We start from the raw sequence: 23740 nt of genomic DNA on the forward strand, positions 1-23740 counted from the left end.
GTGTTTTCTTTCAGAGTGACTTAGATGGAAATGTGTTTTGCAGGACTACACATTTATAACCTATGCCAAATTTCTTGTTTTCTCAATGAGGGGGTGCCAGAAAGGGAGAGAATTTGGAACTCAAAATTTGAAAAAAAAAAAAGGTCAAAATTGTTTTTACATATAATTGGGAAAAATATTAAATAAATAAAATTCTTACTGGATCAAGGTTTTTGATTTAACATGTCCAAAAAAAGGAATCACAGTGAATTAAGATAATTTGTGATAAGAATTCTCATAATTTCCTTTGAAATCAAATACTTAAAAATGGGGAGTCAAAAGAAGCATCCTAAGTATAGTTATGGAATTGAACTTTTGCAGAGAATGGAATTAACAGTCTTTAGAGATGCTCGAACTGATAAAATAATGACTGGGGTCTTTGTTGCCAGAATATCCTGATCCCAAGGTCTTTGGAAAGTAACAGGTTAGTCAAATACACGTGATATTTTCCAAAAGTAGGCAACTCTTATTTTGTGATCCTCTTGTGTAAATATATTGACTTGTCTACTTCTAAATGGCTGAGACAGAACTATGAGACTATTAAGTTCTCATGTGACAGTCAGCAAGAAATCAGAGAAACCAGAGGTCAAAGAAGTTTAAAACTTAGGTACCTTATAAGAAGTTTTATTTATATAGTACAAAGGCTTTTTGATCTGAATATCAAAGTTTATTGAAATAAAATATAATCTATAATAAAAAATACTAAGGATATTATTCACTGGTTACAATTTTAAGTTATATTTACAAAACATCCAACATTTTATCTTAACAATGGACACTTGCTTTGTTACAACAGTAAACATGAAATTAAGTTCCAATACTGAATAATCCTTGCAGTCACAGGAGTTATTTTATACTTTCCAATCTGTGTCCAATATGCCTTTAAACAAAAGGAACATACTTCAAAAAGGAAAACATTTACTATAATTCACTTTTTAGTCTTATGTAGTTTTTTTAGCACAATTAATATTTAAAACAGTTTAATTCTGTCAGAACTTTAATTCAATTTTGAGATTCTCTGAAAACTTAATTCAGAAAATAGCTTCTTCCAATGGTCATCTTCATGGTTCCTATTTTTTTTTTTAATTTAACTGAGATTACAGCTACTTCAAGGAAATTTAAAGTAGAAGGTTCAGAAGTTTGGTCAGAGTTTTTTGGAACTTGGGGGATGAACAATAAATCATTATTTCTACTGCAACATTGTAAATTCTAACATCTTTAAGAAACATGTGGAGGCTTGTGTATCAAGAAAATTTCTTTCCACTGCTCCTTGGTATATCATTGAAACCTTTTAACTAAATAAACTAAGTGGAGAGAAGGGAGGGGAAAAAAATGCAACTGTACCCTTTTCATTCTAACCCTCATTTTTTCATTTTTTACCCCCCCACTAGTTTTTTACCCTGTTCCATCTTGTATTTCTTAAAGTATGCCATAGCAAATTTCCAAGTGTCTTGCAGAAGAAAGAACTTGAAACAAACTGACTTTTCTTTTAATTTCAAAAATCTAGGGATAGACCAAAACTTATTTAGTCATTTGAGTCAATATTAGCATCTTGCTGAATCATCAATCACATTATCTATCTTAGGGCCTGTGGAATTGGATCATACACATGATAACAAAGTGGTTAATTCATATAACAAAACTGAATGTACTAAAACTGTTGTTTAGATTGTGGAGTGTCCTTCACACATTAATGGAAATTGGTCTTCAAATATATTCTATTAATTCAAATACTTAGCGGGAAATGCTCTAGGTACTGGGTCCTAAGACTGTTTGCCTCTTTGAACTTTATAATTAAAAAAAAACTTATAAAAGTTTTATGCTTTGTCCTTTAAACCTAAAAGGCAAAACATAGTCCTTCAAACCGAGCAAACTGGTATCAATTTACCAAAAAAATTTACCACATTTTCCTCATCTTTAAGATAAAGATAGCATCCCTGATCAAAAAGGCATTTTTCAAGTAAAAAATGATTATAAAGTTTCTGTTAACTGAAAAAGTCCAAGATAGTATTAAGGCCCAAAAGAAATGGTCACTATTAATTATGCCCCTGATTTTAAGTTTAAAATGACACTCTACTTTTTGCTCATTGAGAGAGTGGAAACTTTTTACTCCTATACTGTTATCTGAATTCCCTACCTATAGCAGTAGGGTACCAAGCCCTTGTAGGTCTATATAAGGCAAGGAAGCATAGATCACTTTTTAGTGTAAGAAGAAAGAGATCTGAGCCTGACTTTAAATTTGAATCCTGTAACTTATACCTTTCTTTGATTCTGAGTCTGATTTATGATAAGGGAGAAATTGAAAGAAAAGGTTCTACTTAAATCCATATTCCTTTCAAATGCCATATCAATATTCATTAAATTAACATTAATTTGAATCTCAATACTGAGATTTAAACTGAAAATGCTAATATGTCCAACAATTTGGTCCAGTGTTTTTTATCCTAGATTACTCAGTCACTATATTTCAGAAGTTTTCTGCTTTGATCAGATAGCCACTAATTAAAAATAAAAAAGGAATATTTTTATTAGTGCTACTTGCAGAAAGTCATCTTACTTCTTTGGTAAGAGAAAACAAACTGTTAATTCCTATCTAAAAAAACATTAGTATTAGATTTCTCACTGTGGATAGAGCAGACTATATATTATCCATATAGACTTAGATATATATTTTAAATACCAAATCCCCTATGTAGTTTATTTTTTTCCAGCATTTCTAGTTATGGTAAACAACTAAACTGGCATCAAAAGCAGGATTAACATTAGGGTTTCAAATTATGATTTCATGTAAGAGCTAAAGAAAAGTAAATTTTAGCTTAGAAATTCACTGAATGATGATTTGACCCATTAAAGAATTCAACAATTATCAGATTCCATTAAGTTGTTTTTCTATCTGCTGTCACTTAAAAAAAAATCCCAAGAATTTAACCACACTTTATTAAATAACATTTTACACCAATCATGGAAATACCAATGAGAATGAGAACACTTAAAGAATATGGGGCAGACAAATCCCCAAAGGACTCTTAAGTGAAGAGAAATGGTTGCTTTCCATTTATACAAAAATTTTGTATATACCTACTTGCATCTTGATGACTTTATTCCATTGGACAGCAGTTATACAAAATTAATTTTTTTAATCTATGAAAGAGATTTCAGTAAAAATTAGGTTTCTCAGTGTGTTTTCCACCAAATGCCATTGTTCTGACAGACCCCTTCACAGTATAAAAGCATTTTGAAAAAATACTTTAGGGAGATATGCCACATTTTGATAAGATAATATAGCACATATGAGTACATAAAGAAACTGACCTGGAAACAAATCTTTCAGCTAGTAATTTTAGTCCAAAATGACATGGTTGAAGGGAAAATGGTTCTCAAAATGCACATCGGTTAAGTGTATAATATATGTCTACTATAAATAAACCTTGTGCTTATACTGTGCCATTTATTCAAAGTCCCAAAAGATGAAGTAGGATTGTTTCCATTTACATATTAAAACCAAGGAGGCACAGGAAGTTTATTTATTTGACTAAAGAAAGGTAGAAGGCTACCTTTTAGAACCAAAACACCTCAGGATTCTGGATTTTCAGCTCCATTAAAGACTAACCTACTATTTCTCTGTGACAAAACTGCAAAAGATACCTTGGGTGGCTCATTAAATTATGCCAGATACCAGCAAGTTTTAGCATCAGATTTTTCAATTAAGCTACTGTGAGGCTAACAAAGAATTCTAATATAAGCATATAAATTTTCCTTTTGTGAGCTATGAATCACCTGGTACATAAAACAGAAAAACAGTACAACAAAAGACTTGAAAGGCAGTACAAATGTATTTTACTAAAAGTTTGGAAATTCTATCATGAAATCTGTTTCTGCAGTTTTAGGACAGCTCCATGTACCCTCAATCTAATGAAGTTCACCCCATTTTCTAGTCTATGTTCAACTTTTTGTACAGAGTTTCCTAAAACTTAGCTACACAATAAGGCTCTTTGTCTTTAGGTGAATACAGTTCTGACTCATGACTTACAAACAAAATACTTTGAACCAAAAGAAACAATCCATACAATCATGTTATAGCTTTTAGGTACGAAATGATTCATGCCCATTAGTTAGCTAATTTAATATTAACAAGTTTGAGCATATTGAGACTAAAAGAAAAGAGGTCTGTCCATAATATAGGACAAATAGCTGAGGACAAAGAAAGTGCCAACAGGGATAAAATAAGGTCTTTCAAATTCTTCCTCTTATTAGACTCAACTGTCACATGGAAATGCTTCCTTCCCAAGTAGGGGTTGTAACTGATCTAAATATTAGTCAGTGAATCCAGATGTTTTCTGCAGTTTGGATCTGAGCTCCTCTGGTGTTTCAAGAGTGTATCAAGAGATGTATGCATGTAAACACAAGCACCTATGCACATAACAGACATAAATATATGTAACGGATTCTTACAGATTAAATTATAAAGTGAACTTAAATGCTTGCAACATAGACTTGAAACCATGAAGCCTTGCTGTCTGTTTGCATTGCACCACACAGTGGTAGAAGCTAAGTATAGAAAAGTCAGCAGGTAAGACAACCCAGCTCCTGGTCTATTCCCTGACCTGCCTCTTTTGACTGCAATGATAAGAATTTCTTGTATGCAGAAAAGACTCTTCATGTATCGCAAACTAAGGTGTTCAGATTCTTTTAACTTCTCTTAAGATGTATCTGGCAGAGGATAACGAATTTCAGTCACTGAAAGTTCAGGCTGTCAGGGAAATACTACAATATACAACTATCAAATCAAGACATCCAAACCCATCGTTTGAATACTATTAATCTGTGAAGAAATATACAAAATATGAAAATTAAGATAGAGTTGCTCTGAAATTCTTCACAACCTCTTCAATGAAGGGAAATAAAAAAATATCTGAAAAGGTGGGTTTTTTTTTTTTTTGGTTTTGTCTTTTAATGGCACAGAACATTATTTTTTCCTCTTTATTTACTTTTAGAATTAAAAAGAACATTTTATCATTATTAACCCTAATACATCAAACTGAAATTCAGGAATGTAGGAAAGACCTGGAAATACTATATATATAAAACTGTGGTATTAACAAATACATTAAAATCTTCAGTATTTTCTTTTAATTAAGTATTGAGATTGTGCTGATAATAATGGTGCTGGTATAAAGTGAATAATTTTTTCAGTGGGAATGTAGAATGGCAGTTTTATCTTTGGAAAGAACTAGAAGATAATGATTAATTTTACACATTTATTTTTTCAAAAGCAATAAATAAAGTACATGATTGTGGCAAAATCTGTATTAGTTATAGATTGGATTTTCTTGAATTTCTTGTTTTTAAATTTTTTGTCACTCCAACATAACTGTTACGATCTTTTTTGGGTATTCTAGAATCAAGAATAAATTTGACAGCTTCAGCACTGAGATGGAGGTTAATCTTGTTTGCTTCTATAGAGATGTCATACATTTTATTAGGTTGTCAATGTATGAGTAACTGACAGCAATTATCAAGAAATCCAAAAAAAATCTTATATCAAAGTTTTATATCCAAAACAAGGTCCTCAACTATTCATGTTAAATTAGCCAAGTTGAAGGTACTGTGAACTCTGTAATGCACAACAGGAATGCAATATAGAGATATATAATGATTCAGCCTGATCCTGGACTTTGTCTAAGAGAATTATTCCTTCCATAAATAAGATTCTACTTTTTCCTCTAAGAAATTACAATATACTTGGTTTTCGATCATGGTAGTAGCTAAAGGAGTCATCATTGAAAATCTAGACTACTTTTAAGCAGTCTATCGTCAATCCCAAACCAGAAGAGTTATTTTCCAGATGAATGCTTAGAATAATTTATGGTGTTCTTAAGTAAATATATTTACCTAGGCTTAGACTGGGAATCACAACACTTTCTGAAGCAGCAACAATTTTTTTCCAAAATGACTAAAACAGACTGCTACATAGAAAGCTTATCAAAAAGACTATTAAGATAATTATTTTCTTAACTGTATCTGGAAATACAGGAGGATTTATGGTTCCCTCATAATAAAGTTCAACAAATATTCTCTTTCTGAATCCTATAAAGATTATTAGATATTACATTTTTATTTGATTCCCATAAATTAGAAAATCTGATTGCTTCTATGTAAGTTTCCCAAAATTCTAACCTAGTGACTAAAATAAGACAGTGATATTACAAATGAGTGCTTTTCCATTGGACTAAAAGAGTATCTGAACCTCTCAAAATTCCTTTCTAAAGTGTGCTTTTTATTTATTCATGATTTTAAAAAATATTTAATTTACTTGCTTAAATGGGCAAGTGGACATAATCTTAGTGTTAAGGTTCAAGGTTTTTATGAAAAAAGGCAGATATTAGTTAATTCTGAATTCTTCTACATTTCTATTTCTACAAGACTATTATCATACAGTCTAGTTTCCTCCTACTAGTTGCTTATCACATGGTCAATAAATAGGAACTGTGTGGTCCAATTTACCTATAATAACGAATGCTAAACAAAACCAAAACAATAAATTTCCACAGAACTATGAAATCATTTCTATATATCCTGACAAAAAAAGAATATTATTATACCCAGCTGTCTACTGTGAGGAAAAAGGAATACAGACCTTTATTTTGGCCACCCTCTCCCCATTTAAATTAAATGAGGCTCCATTCTTAATCCTTAAGAGACTAACTAAAATGAACATGTTCTTCAAGAGGTAAAGGTGTGTATAGGGCAATGGTGGCAATGTCCTAATACATACATGTAGGTTTAAAAAAAAAAATTCCAAAATTTGAAGCACTAAGCACTTAAGAACTAATAGGTCTACCTTCTTACAGGCAATAATGCTTTCACATCTAGACCTGATCATAAACAAAATATCATGGAAATTAATTTTTAAAATTATTTTGCTAATATTTTGATTTCAGGAAGGAACCTGACAAAAGCAATTATCTCCTTTCATTGTTAGAACAGAAGATGAGATAGCTTACTAACTGATGAGTCATAAATGTCACTCTGACACAAAACTTGCTGTGATTTGCATGTTCAGCTACAAAGTGCGGTATTATTTATGATCGATGATACAGACACTTCCAACTAGTAACAAGGAATTCCAGCTCACAATGAGTGCACTGTGCAACTCTGAGAGTCTGATTGTAATTAAGAAGCAACTTCTTCCTTTTAAAACATGAACAAAATCCACTGGGTAATCAGGCACAGACGGTATGGAACGGTTTTACTTCCTTTCATCCCATGGTTTTGCTTCTCAGGGCAAGTACTTGGCTCCAACAGAATTCAACACCTGTTACAGAATGACACAACTATTTTTCTCCTTTTCCTTTTCTTTGTCTTTTTCCCGAGGTTCTTTGCGTTTACGTTCATTACTCCCAGATTGTTTTCCACTTAATGGAGAGGCAGTTACTTGGGCTGGCTGACTCTGCTTTAATTAAAAAAAAAAATTAAGAATAAAGCATGGGATTAATATTTTAAAAGATAATGTTTAATTAGCAATCTTGAAAAAATCACAATAGTAAAGAAGTCATTAAAGGAATCATAAGATATTGATAGCCAATTTAGCAAAGTTTGTATATCCTTTTCTTGGATAAAGCACACATTATTTTAAGTAAATGAAAAAAGAACAGAATTTCAAATTAAATAATAATAAACATGAGACTAACTTGCTTTATATAATGCCAAACTATGAATTCAAACAAGTTTTAGTCTGCAGTACCTCAAATATTGGAAGGTTAATAACTGTATTTCCTCAAAGAGATGCAGAAATAAAACTACTTTATTGTAAATTAGTTTTTAAGAAGACAGAAGGATAGAAGAAAAGATCTGTGAATTCTAACTGCATGGTAATCAAATCACAAAAAAATATAAAAGGATGAAAGGATACCTATGGGGGGCAGAAATTTCTGAATTTGGAAAGTGTTACAAAGATGTATAGCAAACACTAACATTTATTTCAATGCCTAGCACCTGACAAGGTTAAACACAACTTTTACCCCGTATTTAAAAGACTTTTCAACTTCATTTGGTCATTTTTCCCAGTGAAAATGCAACTTTAATTTTTTATAATTAAGCCACACAACAAGAGTTGTCATTTTATAGAGATTTATTTAGAGTTAACTTCAGCTGGAACATAACCAATTGAAATTGGGCCTTCAGAATGCAAATTATTTCAACATCCTCCAAGTAATATGAGATTATTATAATATATAATGCATTTAAATATTGTATTAAATTATTGTATTGATATGTAATTAGAATATTTTGAAAAACAATTTACTCTATGTAACTCCCATTAATATAATATATTTGACATTATGAACAACAGAACTTAAGTTTATCCAATTTTTTTTTTTTAGGTTTTTGCAAGGCAGACGGAATTAAGTGGCTTGCCCAAGGCCACACAGCTAGGTAATTATTAAGTGTCTGAGACTGGATTTGAACCCAGGTACTCCTGACTCCAGGGCCAGTGCTTTATCCAGTACGCCACCTAGCCGCCCGAATTAATTAATTACCAGGACTGCTACCAAATTCAGGTGGTATACCACCAAAAAATTTCCTATGCAGAAATCCAAATTTAGGGAAATGATTATCTAACTGATTATTTTAATATTACCTCATAACCTTTTGCAACAGTTATTTTAGTGCCCCAGTAAAATAATAAATAATAATCAGTTTTCCCCCTTCATACTATAACATAGAGTATTTCAAAAGAATAGTTTCTAAATGAATTAATCTTTTTTGTGTCATGGATTTCTTTGGCAATATAATGAAGCCTAATACCCCTATTCAGAATAAGTATTTAAATGCTTAAAAAAATACAAAAGATTATAATAGAAACCAATTCTGATAAAATACAGTTATCAAAATGTAAAAAACAAAACAAAAACATTCAGAAACTACAAGAAACCTTACTCTAAATAAAATAATTTAGAGTATGTAATCCAGTAGATTTTTACAGTTAAATCTGGAGTTATAAAATAAATACTGGATTAGAGATTTCAAAGAGTGAATCTTAAGAGGCCTCCTAGTAAAATTAACTGAAGAGATAAAATTTTTAACGAGTTCCAAAGGCACAGTTATATATGATTGCTTCATAACAGAGTAGAAAATAATCTGAAGCAGAATATAATCTGACAAATAATTTGGAGAAAGGAGGAAGGTCCAATACTGATTTTAGTACTTTGGAAAGAATCACTAAGATGTGATGCTAAATTAGATGTTGATGTAACTGAAAAGTAAACCCTAAATTTTCATACTTTCTCTTATTGAGATATTTCCCCAACAACAGAAGTTCTATTCACACCTCAAAAAAAAAAAACACCCATAGAAAACTTTCTTCTGTAATTTTTTACCTGAGCTTGTGTAGTAGTAGTAGCAGCTGCAGCTGCAGCTGCTGCAGCTGCTGCTGCTGCTTGCTCTTGTTCCTGATAATATTGAGAAGCTCGTCGATCTTCTTCCTCTTGGAGTTTCTTGGCTAGCTCCAGATCACTGATTCCTTCTGGGATTTGTTCCCAGTTGATCTCTTGGCTCTGCTGTTCTTGTTGTAGAGACAAGGCCATAAGATAGTCCTAGTACAAAAAATAACTTTTCAGTTATGAAATTGTATTAATACTCAACTATGTATTAGTTGAAATATATATCAGCCTCTGACTAGGATCAGATTCTTTGGAAAGAAAATCAGACAGACATGAATAAATCATATGAACAATAGTTTTATACAAACTAGATTGGGGGGAGACAATACAGTCTATATTTTGACCAATATATATGAAAAAATAAACATTTGACTTGAATTATCTTTCCTCCCCTTCTCTTCATTTCAGAATCCCTTGACATTACCAATTCTGTTTCCTTCCATCTGAAATGAAATTGCCCTTCTCTTTGCTAAAACCAAACCCCACTTTCTACATGTGCCCTTAATCTTATGCATTTCTTCAGCAGATTACAACCTCAATCATTCTGTTCTCTCTCAAATCTTTATTGTCTTCTAACTACTGGTTCCTTCTCTACTGCCTTCAAACATACCTGTGTGTGCCAGTTAAAAAACCCTTCACCAGCACACCATTCCACAAGCTAGGCTATATAGCCCTCTTCTTACTAAGGCAAACACCTAGAAAAAGCTGTCTACAATCACCCCATACACTTTCCCCCCAACTATTCACTTCTAAATCCCTTGTGATCTAGGTTCTGACCTCATTATGCAACTGAAACTGCTCTTTGAAAATTTAGTAATACTACTGACTGTCAATTCCTTTGATCTTTCCACAGTACTCAATCTTCACAAATGATATGCTACACTTGACCCTGAAGAATACTTGGAATTCTCTCTTTTCTGAGTTTTATTGAGAGCATTCTCTGATTTCTATCTAACCACTTTTTCCTCAATCAACTTCATTGGCTGGTCACTCTTACTACACCCCTTTATTCTGTCTTTCAAATATTGTCCTGGATCCTTTATTCTTGCTACACTTTCTCTTCTTAGGAACCCCATCAGCTTTAATGAGTATAATTAATAGTTCTACAAACACACATACACACACACATATAGATGATTCATATGTCCATATATTATCCTCTTGACATTCTAGAAGCTCATGGAGCCCCTTAATAATGTCCATTTAAGTTCCAGTTTTTTCCCTGAGTTTTACCCTTGCTATCATCAATTGCTTGTTTCAAAGCCATTTTATTCATGCTCCATATATATCCCAAATGCAACTCATTCTTTTTCCCCCCAAATCTTTTCCCCTTTATTTCTTTAGGAGATACCACCATTCATCTAGCTTTTCAAGTTCTTGGTGCTGATGATATCCTTGAATCCTTATTTTCTCTTCCACAAATCCACTTTTGCCTAGTTTATTATGTAATTACATATATTACATAATATATATTATATAATTCTATATATTATATAATAGTCTCCTTGGCTTCCCTTCCTCAAATTTCTCTCTATTTCAATTCCTCTTATATACACTCCTCTCATAGTAATTTTCCCTTAAGTACTGATTCCACCATGTTATTCCCCTACTCAGTAATCTATAGCAGCTTCCTATTGTCTCTAGAATCAAACTCCTTTTTAGCTTTTAAAGCCCTTTACTACCTGACCCCAATTTACCTTTTCTAGTCTCACTGAACATTATTCATTCTCCTGCACTAGCCTTTATTCTTAATACACAGCACTCCATCTCTGAGCCTCTGCACTGTTCCTCTATCTGAAATAGTATACCTTTCTGTATCTGCCCCATAAAATTCCTTTCTTCCTTTAAGGCACATCTCCAGCATCATCTCCTAAAAGTAGCTTTTCCTGATCTTCCCAAGTACCTGCACTCTTCCTCTCCTACTACTTTCAAGGATTTAACTCCTTGGTATTTATATTAAACATACATGTACAAATGAACACCCCTTGGGCGGCAAGATGGTTTCTTTGTTTGGTACCTGTATCCTTTACTACCTACCACAGTGCCATCCTGGGGGATTAAAAATGCCTTTTGATTAATATAAAAATAGTTTCCTTACATATAAATACCATTTTAAAGTCTGAATACATTATCTTATTTGCTATGGCAAAACAATCTTCATTTTTGCAGGTAAGAAAACTGGGGTACAAAGAACTTTCATGAGCTGCCCATGGTCATACAGCTTCTAAGTTGTCAGAGATGGAATTTGAAACAAGGCTTTCCTGATGCACATCTAGTATGTGTATACATGTAATTATCTTTTCCAAGTTTTTCTTCTAACTCCCTCATTTGATTTTCAAAGTCTTTTTGGAGCTCTGTCATAGCCTGAGCCCAATTTCTGTTTTTCTTGGAGTCTTTAGATGCAGGAGCTTGTGCTTCGTCATCTTCAGACTGAGTGTTTTGATCCTTCTTGGGCTCATAGACAAAATATTTCCTCAATGGTGTTCCTCTTGTTTCTCTGCTTGCTCATTTTCCCAGCCTGTTTTAGGGGTGCTTCCTGAGCTTTTGGGACACTCCCACAAGGGTCTCAGTGTGTGAGGCTCTGTCCTCCCTCATGGTCTGTGAATGACCATAAGCGCCCCCCTCTGCTACGGGGCTGAGGTGGAGGGGGCCCTGCTGTTCTATGGGGGGGCCTAGACTGGGATCAGGATCTGAATGTGGTCAGAGCCCCAGAGTCTGGCTCCAGAGGCAGAGTTCAGCAGTCTCTCTCTCTTCACTACCCTCCCTAGGTTCAATGTGCTCATGCCCTGGGGGCTCCTGCTTACCAGCTCCACCTGCTTCTGTTTCCTGGATCTGGACTGCCTTGGCCACATTGCTAGCTGTGTGCCCTGAGGGCTGGGCTTCACGTGCTTGCTCTGGCAGAGGGCCCCCGCTGTTCCCCCAATTTGTGCCTGATGCTCCCCGGGGAGTAGGTCAGGAAATTCCCCTCTGCTGTGAGCTCCGGCTCCCAGCGCCCTGGGGCTGCCTCCGGGAGGCTGAAATTCTTTCGCTCTGGCGGGCGACCCCTCTAACCCCGGGGAGCAGAGCCTTTCTGCTCTTTTCCAGGTTACCTTGAGTAGGAGAACTACCTCACTGGGTCCCTCTGTGGGTTCTGTCTCTCGAAAATTTAGTTAAGAGTCCTTAGTTCAGAAGTTTTATGAGAGAGCACCCAAGACACAATCCACTCTTGTCGCCCTCTTGGCTCCACCCTATACATGTAATTATCAATGTGCACATACTTCTGTGATTTCACTGATGCAGGTACCCCAACTCTACCACTGAAGCTCCTAACCTCTTTACCTGGGTGCTCACTTTCAGTCAAACAGGAAGCCTTTTGATCAGTGATGGAATTTAGGTTTTTTGTCAAATGCCTTGGCCAGATTAAGACACATACACAGATATATAACAGAATAATATGTTTTAAATGAAAAATAATATACAAAGCCCTGAGTTAAGGCACTGGAGAAATGCAAAATTTAGATAAAATAGGCTGTGATCTCAGAAATTTTATGGTCTATTAGTAGGATATGAAATATATACAACTACAGTGCAAAATAGTAAGTTGTAAATCCCTGAGAGTCAAGTGTGAGTGGGAAAAGTTTCATGGAAAAGATGGTTTCTGGGGCAGCTAGGTGGCTCAGTGGATAGATCACCAGCCCTGGAGTCAGGAAGACCTGAGTTCAAATTTGACCTCAGACAGTTAATAATTACCTAGCTGTGTGACCTTGGGCAAGCCACTTAACCCCATTGCCTAGCAAAAACCTAAGGGGGGAAAAAAAAGATGGCTTCTGAGTTGGGATTTAAGGGATGAGTAGCAATTCACTTTGAACAGGTAGAGAACATTATAGTCTTAGGTAATAGATAAAATATAAAAACATACAGGCAAATAAGCTAGGGGACAGAGAACAGGTCAGAATGGCAGATACTTAGATTACATAAAGTATTTTATATGATATATTAGAATAATAAGGGATAAAGACAGCAAAGAATATCCACAGAAGACTTTGGAAGATCAAACCTGAGTTCTAGGAAAATAATTTAACAGTTGAGTAGAGGATAGATTAGAGTGGGAAAAGACTTGAGGCAGAGAAAACACTATTATTATTACAGTAGTCCAGTTGTGAAGGGCCTGTACCAGAAGGTTTCAGGCACAAGAAATGTTGTGAAGATGGAAATGAGATGTGAGTGAGAAAGTGAGTGATTTGAGTATGACACCTAGGTTGAGAGTCTGGTTGACCTGAGATGATGGTTACTAGTACTCTCCAAAGTAATAGGGAAGTTAGGAAGAGGGAAAGATTTTGGAGAGAAAGATAAGGTTAGTTTCAGACATTTTGAATTTAAGAGTTCTACTAGTTTGAAATGTTTAATACTCAGTTGGAGATATGACTGGAAATCAGGAAAGAGGTTAGAGTCAGACAAGCAAATCTTAGAATAATGTGCATTGGGTTGATGAATGAAACCAATTAGAGCTGATAAGATCACCAAGTGAAATTATATAGAGGGAGAAAAGGAGAGGGTCTAGGCCATGGCATGGCATGACCTAGGTGAAGATTCAGCAAAGGAAATTGAGAAGGAATGGTCAGAAAGGTAAAAGGAGAACCATGGAGAGAGCAGTATTCCAAAATTTCAGGGCGAACCAAGGATAAAAGGGCAATCAACAATGTCAAAGATTGTAAAGAAGTCAAGGAAAAGGACTGAGCAAAGGCCAATAGACTTGACAATTAAGAGCTTTTTTATAACTTTAGAGGAGCATTTCAACTGAATACTATCAGAAGCCAGTACTAGAGAAGCAACCAATAGGCAGAGAGTAATTGAAGATGACTAACAATAGGGATGCTAGAAGGTCTAGAACTTTACTAGAAAGACAGAATGGAATATCACTGCTTGGGGAACAGTTTAAAATGCAAATTAATTCAGGCACATAAAAGCCATTCATCCAGAGTAAATTTCTCTACAAGACACCTGGACACTAAGAAGCTTAAGAAGAGATGTTAAAACAAATTTCTACTATTTTAAGTTTCTTCCCTTTTCCCCACAACCAAGTTTACCATCTCTAATTATGATTCAAAAATAAGTAACACAAGTGACAAGTAGGTAAATTAACTTCTCAGTATTATACTAATGAATCTTGTTGAAAAGAAATATTTTTGTAACATACTTATTTCTGAATGGAATGGCCATTTTAAAAAAATAAAAAAGTTGACTTACCTGATCAATCTGATCTTGTTGCCCTCTATACACAGTTTCTGGATCTGAGGGAGGCCTCAGATGGAATTCTGAGTCACAAAAATTTCCATCACCATCTACATTGTGTAGACTTTCCCAAACAACTTTTTCTTCAGTAAGAAAGCCCTGGTCTGTTACCAGCAAATAAAGTTGACCCTTAATTAAAACATAATGAAAGAATAAAGTTAAACTGACATACTTTATTTAGCATAATATTTAGGAGAAATTTGCTCTATAGTAAATACTATAAGCAGTATTAAGTAGTATTCTGGTAAAATTTGTTTGCAAAACTATCTGAATTTGGCTATTCTAGCTTTAAATGAGTGTATTTCAGCATAAATAGAAGCTTTCATTTGGCACATCCAATTAAGAAGTGAAAAATTACAAATACGGGGGAAAAAAAATGACACCATGAATTAGAAAAGTGTTATAAGAGGACAGCTAGGTGGTGTCATGGATAGAGCACCAGCCCTGGAGTCAGGAGGACCTGAGTAGAAATCTGCTCTCAGATACTTCATGATTACCTAGCTGTGTGACCTTGGGCAAGTCACTTAATCCCATAAAACAAACAAAAAAAATAAAACAAAACAAGAGTGCTGTAAAAAAAACAAGGTCATAGAAGCTGTCATAACAGAAACTGAAGAACTAATGTAGTTATTAATAAAATATACTCCCTTTTGAACTATTTAGGGTGGTTCTCCTACCCCTCCCCCATATTCCAAGAAAGCTTTGTAGAATTTCTTTTATTTTTAGAGGAGTATTTTTTGTTTTTTTGCAAGGTATTAGGGTAAAGTGACTTGCACAAAGTCACACAGGTAATCATTAAGGGTCTGAGGCTGGATTTGAACTCAGGTCCTCCTGACTCCAGGGCTGGTGCTCTATCCATTGTACCACCTAGCCACCCTTATTGATTTCTTTTAGTCATTTATACCATGAATTGGAACCAAGAAGATAGATAAGAAGTTCAGTTTCAGACATTTTGAATTTAAGAGTTCTACTAGTTTGAAATGTTTAATACTCAGTTGGAGAAATGTCTGAAAATCAAGAAAGAATTCAGAGCTTGGTTCCCATAGCACAGGTTCCTAATAATTAGTTTTCATAACACATGCTTCTCTAGGAGGAGCCAGCTGATGTTTTAGTTGAACCCAAGTAACTTTTTCTTGGCTTCCTTTTTCTTCTGATTATTTTTCTTTACCTGCTTCAGAAAGTTCTCTCTGCTTTTAGTGTTTAATATACTCAATATGCCCATTAATTCTCTTGTCTAGAATGTAGCCCTTAATCTGCTTACAACAATGCCTACTGCATGTTATGTCCAATTCTTACCGTGGTGACATTTGTGGGGCATTCCTTGCTGAAAAGTGCCCATACTCTTCACATCAACAATATTATCTTTGTATATAGGTAACCAAAGGTAGAATACTATGTTTTTGAAAGGGAAACATTGTGTTTCTCTTTTTACCTTTTGTTTGTCATTTTGGTTACTCGCCAAATTATGGCAAAGTTGGTAGAAAGTTTTCCTACCCTTTTAAATCCTTTCTCTTCATGCTTCTCCTCCTCAATATTCCCCAAGGCTTGATGCCCATATTATCCTCTCAACATTATATATTGCTTCAGTTATTTCTATGCAAATGTCCTAAAAATCTCATTCCAAATTCTGAGAAGAGATAACACTTCACTTTCGTTTATCTCTGTATTTACCTAATAAGCACACAGAAAGTACTCAATAAACATTGATTTTCCTTTTCTTTATCCTTTCTCCCTACAAATTCCACCTTTTGCTTATATATCACAAATCTACATTTATATATGCTAAAAATAATTATTAGAAGCAGTAGCTGTATAGTTACTTGCTTGCTATGTCAGAGAGCTGAGATTTTCTATCTCTGATTTTTTTCTAAAGCTACAAACTCATGTTCTCAAATGTCTATTTGCTGCTCTAAGTGAATGTTTCAATAGAAGCCCAAATTAAATAATGCCAAAAGGGAATTCTTCATATTGCCTTAAAATCTGCATGTGCTTCTAATATGTATATTTTTGTGGATGATGACATCATCCCAGGGGCTCAGACGGGAGATTTCACCTTTTGGTAGAGAAGTGACGAACTAGAGGTACCGAATGAGAAGTATATTTTCAAATACTGTCTATGTGTTCATTTGTTTTGCTTTACTCTATTTTTTACAAGGCAGGTTTTTATTTGATGTGAGAATCATAAGGGAGAAGAGAAGATAGAATAAAAAAACAAGTCAATAACAAAAGTTTAGAGGGGTGGCTAGGTGGTGAAGTGGATAGAGCACCAGCCCTGGAGTCAGGAGTTCCTGAGTTCAAATCCTTCCTCAGACACTTAATAATTACCCACCTGTGTGGCCTTGGGCAAGTCACTTAACCCCATTTGCCTTACAAAAAAAAGTTTAGAAGGGAACATAAATAGGCAGTGTTGGTACTATCATATTAAATTCAATATATACTTTAAAAAACAAGTTGTACTTAACAGAAATTCACAGTTCTTTAGACAAGCCTCTTTTTCTACTCTGTACAGGTTGAAATATTGTTTATTGTGGGTGGCTAGTGGTCTGGGCCTAGAATCAGTAAGATCTGAGTTCAAATTGAGCGTCAGACACTTACTAGCTAGCATGACTGGGCAAATCATTTCCCATCCTGGATGGATGGATAGGAGACTATCAGGGTTAAGTGATGTACTCAAAGTTACAAAGCTAGTAAGCATCTGAGGGCAGGGCCATCTCCAATTGTCGGGGTTCATATCTGGCTACTGGACCCAGTTGATTTCAGAGGAGACTTTGCACAGCACCCTCTCAATTAAATTCAATTCATGGGCTTGTCAGGGCATAACCTCTCCAATGATCATGGCCTTCTCTGAGAAGGAAGTACAGATATCATCACTCCTTAGATGGGATTGCACAATAGCTTCTACAAATCTCTTCATTGGAAACCTGAGGATCAACTGAGAATGCATCAGCTTTGGTATTCAGACCTCCTCAGAACCCTCTTTTCTTGTTTTTTTAAAATTTATTTTATATTATTACAATAATTTTGTTATAAGAGTAAACATAAACCCCTCTCTGCCCACCAAGAAGATGAGAAACCTCAAGAATAGTTTGAGAGAAAAAAATGTATTTCATTCTGTGTTCAGATTTCAATGACTCTGTCTCTGGGGTAAGTTGCCTTATCATAAGTCCACCAAAGACGTTGTTTCAATATTTTTCCCACAGTTGCTATCACTACCTGTATTTCCCTCCACTCTATTCCTTCCCACTCTCATTTATTCCATTCTCTCTCTCCTTTCACCTTGTCCCTGTTCAAAAGTGTGTTTCCCACAATCTTCCCTCTCTTCTATCACCTCCTCTCCCCCTCCTCCCCCCCATTCCCCCTTATCCTATCCATTTCTTCTCATTGTTCTCTAGAGTAAGATAGATTTCTATATACTATTAAGTGGGTATGTTATTTCCTTTCTGAGCCATTTCTGATTAGAATGAAGGCTCACTCATTCCCCCATGCTTAACCCCCATTCCACTCCATTGAAAAAAAGCTTTTTCTTGACTCTTAAGTGAAATATCTTTTTTTTAATGATTAATATCTTATTTCTTATTTTCACATAATTCACTGAAGGGTCAATAAGTTCACACTAAATTTTAGTCATAACTGAGATGACCTTTTTTAAATTATATATAAAAATTAGCATAGCAGGCACAACAGAATGGATCTTCAGGTGGGTAGATCAAATAGTTGTATAGCCTGAAATCCAATGGTGGCCACTGATAAAGTAATTAATGAAGCAGAGTTCCATAAATACGATTTAGTCCAACTTGATGAAGCTGATGTCTTTAGCATACTGCCGGAAGCACTGGCGGCACATGTTCAGGCTGTATTTGCGGATCAGGCCGTGGCGGTTGGAACAGACGCAGCATGACCGAGACCCCTGGCCGAATTTACGAGGGTGGCTCCAGTAGAGCTGTTGGTGACCCATGGCGCCACTAGCAAAGATGCGAGACAGAAGTTAAGTGAAATATCTTTAGCCCCTTCTTCCTCTCCCTCCCTATACTTTCCTTTATCACCCATTGACTCCATCTTTTTACTATATTATACCATTGTAGTCTGCTCCTTCCTGTGCCTTGTCTATATATGCTCTTTCTAACTGCTCTTATAAATGAGAAGGTTCATATGAGTTATCAGTATTTTCTTCCCATGCAGGAATACAAACAGATCAAAATCAACAAGTTCCTCATGGTTAGTCCTTTTCATCTGCCCTCTTTATGGTTCACCTGAGTCCTGTACTTGGAGATCAAACTTTCTGTTCAGTTTTGGTTGTTTCAATAAGAAAGTTTGAAAGTCCCTGTTTCATTGAAAGTCCATCTTTTCCCCTGAAAGATGTTCAGTTTTGCTGGGTAGTTGATTCTTAGTTGTAAACCAAGATCTTTTGCCTTCCGGAATATCATATTCCAATCTCTACAAGCCCTTAATGTAGATGCTGCCAGATCTTATGTAATCCTGACTTTATTAGAGGCATGGTAGTTGAATTGTTTGTTTTTGGAAGCTTTTAGTATTTTCTCTTTGACTTGAGAGTTTTGGAATTTGGCTATGATAGTCCTGGAAGTTTTTCTTTGGGGATCTCTTTCAGGAGGTAATTGGTGAATTCCCCCAATTTCTTTTTTACCCTCTGCTTCTAGGATCTCAGGGCAAAATTGCTGTATTATTTCTTGAAAAATGAAGTCTAGGCTCTTTTCCTGGTCATGACTTTCAGGGAGCCCAATAATTTTCAAATTATCTCTCTTGGATCTGTTTTTGAGGTAGGTTCTTTTTTCAGTGAGATATTTCACATTTTCTTCTAATTTTTGGCTTTTTTTGTAATGGTGTCATTTCTTCCTGATTTTCTGCAAAGTCATCAGCTTCCTTTAGTTCCATTCTGCATTTGAAGGAGTTATTTTCTTCAGAGTTTTTTTATCTTCTTTTCCAGCTGACCATTTCTGTTTTTTTAAGGCATTCTCTCCTCATTTGCCTTTTGTGTTGCTTTTTCCATTTGACCTAAATTGGTTTTCACATATTTTCTTCAGTATTTTTTTTTTTGGCACCTAGCTGCTGACTTGGTTTTCATGATTTATCTCCATTGCTCTCATTTCTCCTCCCAATTTTTCCTCTACCTCCCTTAATTGCTTTTCAAAGTCTTTTTTAAAGTTCATCCATAGCCTGAGACCATTTTCTATATCTCTTGGAAGTTTTGGATACAGAAACCTTTATTTTGTCATTTCTATATCTTCCATGGGACCAAAGTAATTTTCTATGGTCAGAGTCTTCTTTTTCTTTTGTTTGCCCATTTCCTCAGCCCATGACTGATTTATTGCATTTCCAAGGCTTTGGGGGGTTCCCACCCCACTGGGACTTTAATTCCTCCAAGGTCCTATGAGAGGCTTTCTTGCCTGCACTTTGATATATGGATGACCACAAGCTCTTCCCTCTGCTCTGGAGCTGTGAGGGGAATTCCTGCCTGGCTATGGTAGTATGGAAGCCCAAACGACAACCTGGATTTGGGTGTGGGCAACAGCTGAGTCCTGCCCCAGGGAGAGCAGAGGGAATTCTGAAGTCTCCCCCACCCCCTTATTGTCTGTGGGCTATGCTCTGGAGGTACAGACTAGCTTACCCGATTCCCGCTGCAGGTTCTCACCATAGGGCTGTTCTGAGGCTGGCACTAGCTCTGCATTCACCCTGGTATGGAAGAGCCTCACCACCTCTTCAAGCTGTTGGTGATCCTAGGGTCAGAAGGTCTGGAAACTGCCCCCTCTGCCTTGGACCCAGGCACCCCCAGGGATCTAGGTACTCACTCAGCTGTGCTGCTCTGCAGCTGTGGAGTTTTTTCCAGACCCCTATCCTGGTGAAAAAGGCCTTTCCCATGGAATTTCTAAGTTGTCCCGGACTGGGAAATTGTATCACCCAGTCTTTCTGTGGGTTCTGCCCCTCTAAATTTTGGATAAAGTCATAATTTGATGACTTTTGGAGTTTTGGGGGGAATGAGTTTCCAGGAATTCCTGCCTTTATGCCACCACTTGGCTCTCTGCTCCAGGACCCTCTTTTCAAAGAGGGTTCTCTTAATTTCCTACTGGCTGCCATTCTTTTAGATTGGGCTTACATTACCCTCTCCTCCCTTTTCAACTTCCTTGTGTGTGTATTCTCTCCCCCCACCCCTGCCATTAAATTTGATGCTCCTTGAGAGAAGGAATTGTCTTTTTTTTTCTTATTTGTATACCCAGCACTTAGCACAACGCCTGGAAGAAAGAAAGTGCTCAATAAACATCCACTGACTGACTGCTCTGAGTTCAGATCCAGCCTTAATTGTAGATACACTAACTGGGTGACTCTCTGCAAGTCTTGAAAGTGGGAACAATAACAGACTCTTGTCCCAGAGTTGTTGAGGACCAATGAGGTCATATTAGTAGGGTGTCGTTAGCACAGTTAATGCTGTTTCCTTCCTTCCAGTTTAATGCATATCTATCATGTCCCCTTCCCCATACTCTAGTTTGGTCCTTCTACACTCTGAACTCTGCTAGCCTCACTCCCCATATGCAGAATTGCCATCTCTTCTAACCAAGCCATTGCTCACATTGGTGCATCTACATCAGAACTCCCTCTCCTCAATAATCCAGAGTTTGGCAAATCATTCTCAGAGGTGTCCAAGGCTGAAGAAGTGACTTGCCCTCACAGTCATGGCTACTGTGATCAAGTATGAGATTTGAATTTAGGCTTTCCTAATCCAAGTTCAGCCCCCCCCTCTTCTGTCCATCCCTAATCCAGCAACAATCTTAGTGAACAGATCTGGTCATGTCACTCCCTGTTCAAAAATTTCTGGAATCCTTCTAATGACTTTGGAAGAAATAGAAATCCTTAATGTGGTATTACAGCCCTCCACAATTTGGCTTCAACCTATATCTCTTATTTTACACTATTTCGTAAATATTATTTGAAGTTTCAATAAAACTATACTACAGGTAATTTCCTCATCTTGTTCTGAATTTGCCTTCACCCTCTTGCTTTCCTGCTCTCTGGAGTTGGGTTTATTATTCTCTACCTTTTAAACCTAAGATCCCTGAGGCAAAACTGTTTTTTTTTCTGTGTATCCCCAAAGACATACAAAGATATTGAGAGCTCTGGAATGAGTAAATAATATTTACTGACTTCAATACTTCCCATTTCCCTTCTGCTAATTCCAATTTCATCCATTTGTAGTTGTATAGGACTTTCAAGAATGGATACACTAGGACATAGAGAAGATCAAATATTAAAGGGGGGAACTGAAAGGTATTAGTTCAAATGTGTAGAAAAAAATATAAGAAATAAATATTTTTGAGAATCCATTGTATCTTCAGCATTATGTAAGAATTCTTGCCTTGGGGAAACCTTTCATATTCTTCCTATCATTCCCAAGGAAAAATCAAGAATTACCTACAATGAAGAACTTATAACCCACATAAAAGGTAATCACTAGTGTGGTATTTAGATTTTATAGTTTTATATGTTAACATTAGCTTTGGACAGATTTAAATAATTTATCTTAACTTCTTAGCATTCTTACTGTACTTAGCATTAGTTGGTTATTGATGTTTCTCCATTATTCTCAAAGGAGACCATGACATCAAGAAGGTGATGCCATGACAAGCAAGTAAGTTGGATTTGAGTAAGGGAGTGCTATGCTAAGTTATCAGGCTCACTTTCTCCTTCAGAACCATCTGGGTCCAGTAGTCAGGTAAGAACCAGGAAGACTGGAGATGGCTCTGGATGCAAAGCAATCAGGGTTACGTGACTTGCCCAAAGTCACCCAGTCAGTAAATGTCAAATATCTGAGGCTGAAATTGAACTGAGTCCTTCTGACTCCAAGGGTTGGTGCTCTATCCACTACACCACTGAATTTAGTGTCTTTCTATGTGATGAGATTTCAAGGTTGCTAATTCCTAGCTCTCACTCCTCTGAACATAAATGATCTCACAAATATTAACAGGAAACAAGGTTTTCCATGCTGCAATTTGAGCTAAAGATTAAAATGTAAATACCCTGATGAGGAAGATAATAAACTAAAGACAAATGTATATTAAAATATAAATGACTTAAATAGATCTTTTTCTCACAACAGGTTCTGCTTGGGGAATAGTGATGGAAGGAAAACAAATTAATGCATTGGAAAAAGGAAAAGCGAACTTACAACCAACTTCAAATATTTCATAATTTTGCTTAGTATTGGCCTTAGGTAGCATTGTGCTGGATCTTGTACTAAATACTAATATTTGAGGATATTAAAGAAATAAAAAAATGGCTCCCTCCTTAACTGAGTATATAATTTTTTTGGGCAAACAACATAATGAAAGAGTTAACACAAGACAGTATCTGATTACATGTTCAAAAGAATAGCAGATAGTAGATGAGCAGAACTGGAAGAACACTGTACACCCTAACAGCAACATGGGGGTGATGAGCAACCTTAATGGACTTGCTCATTCCATCAGTGCAACAATCAGGCATAATTTTGGGATATCTGTGATCTAGTATCTAGAGAAAGAATTGTGGAGTTTGAACAAAGAACAAAGGCTATATTGCCTTTAATTAAAAAAAAATTATCTTATGTAATTTTGCTATCTCTAATATTGTTTTTCCTTAAGAATATGATTTCTCTCTCATCACATTCTTTTTTTATGTAGAAAATATAATCTGAGTTATTTATTGAAGCAAGCAAGGAATTTTCTGACACAAGAGGTAATGAGATAGTATTAGGCATGCCATTTTTACAAGGTATAGAGGCAGAATATATTATATACCAGAAACATACAGCAGGGTAATTTTACTGGAACATAACATATGAAAAATCATATTTTGAAATAAGACTGGAGCTAAACTCTTGATGAGTTTCTTAGGATCACAGAATTTTGAATTGGGAGACTGATCTAGGCCACTGTATACAATCTCTTGGCGTTAACAATTTCAAACCATACCTTGAAGGAATCACCTCTATAATAGATCTG

At 35.6% G+C, this 23740-nt stretch overlaps 1 protein-coding gene across 8 annotated transcripts in view; it reads right to left on the reverse strand.

The window, feature by feature from the left end:
• Positions 1 to 297: 297 nt before the first annotated feature.
• The window catches only part of MINDY2 (MINDY lysine 48 deubiquitinase 2), a 133572-nt gene continuing 110129 nt past the window's right edge, over positions 298 to 23740 (reverse strand). For 3 of the 8 annotated variants that reach the window (XM_074234569.1, XM_074234573.1, XM_074234572.1), the window contains one exon: positions 16397 to 18715. In XM_074234569.1, coding sequence (XP_074090670.1) covers positions 18538 to 18715 — 178 coding nt within the window. In that variant the 3' untranslated portion in view covers positions 16397 to 18537. Of the gene's footprint in view, positions 7493 to 9419; positions 9636 to 14708; positions 14883 to 16396; positions 18716 to 23740 lie in introns of those variants that run through there. The other 5 variants (XM_074234567.1, XM_074234566.1, XM_074234565.1 and 2 more) reach the window with 5 other exon arrangements.

The sequence above is a fragment of the Macrotis lagotis genome, chromosome 4, assembly GCF_037893015.1.
Source record: "Macrotis lagotis isolate mMagLag1 chromosome 4, bilby.v1.9.chrom.fasta, whole genome shotgun sequence".
NCBI classification, from domain to species: domain Eukaryota; kingdom Metazoa; phylum Chordata; class Mammalia; order Peramelemorphia; family Peramelidae; genus Macrotis; species Macrotis lagotis.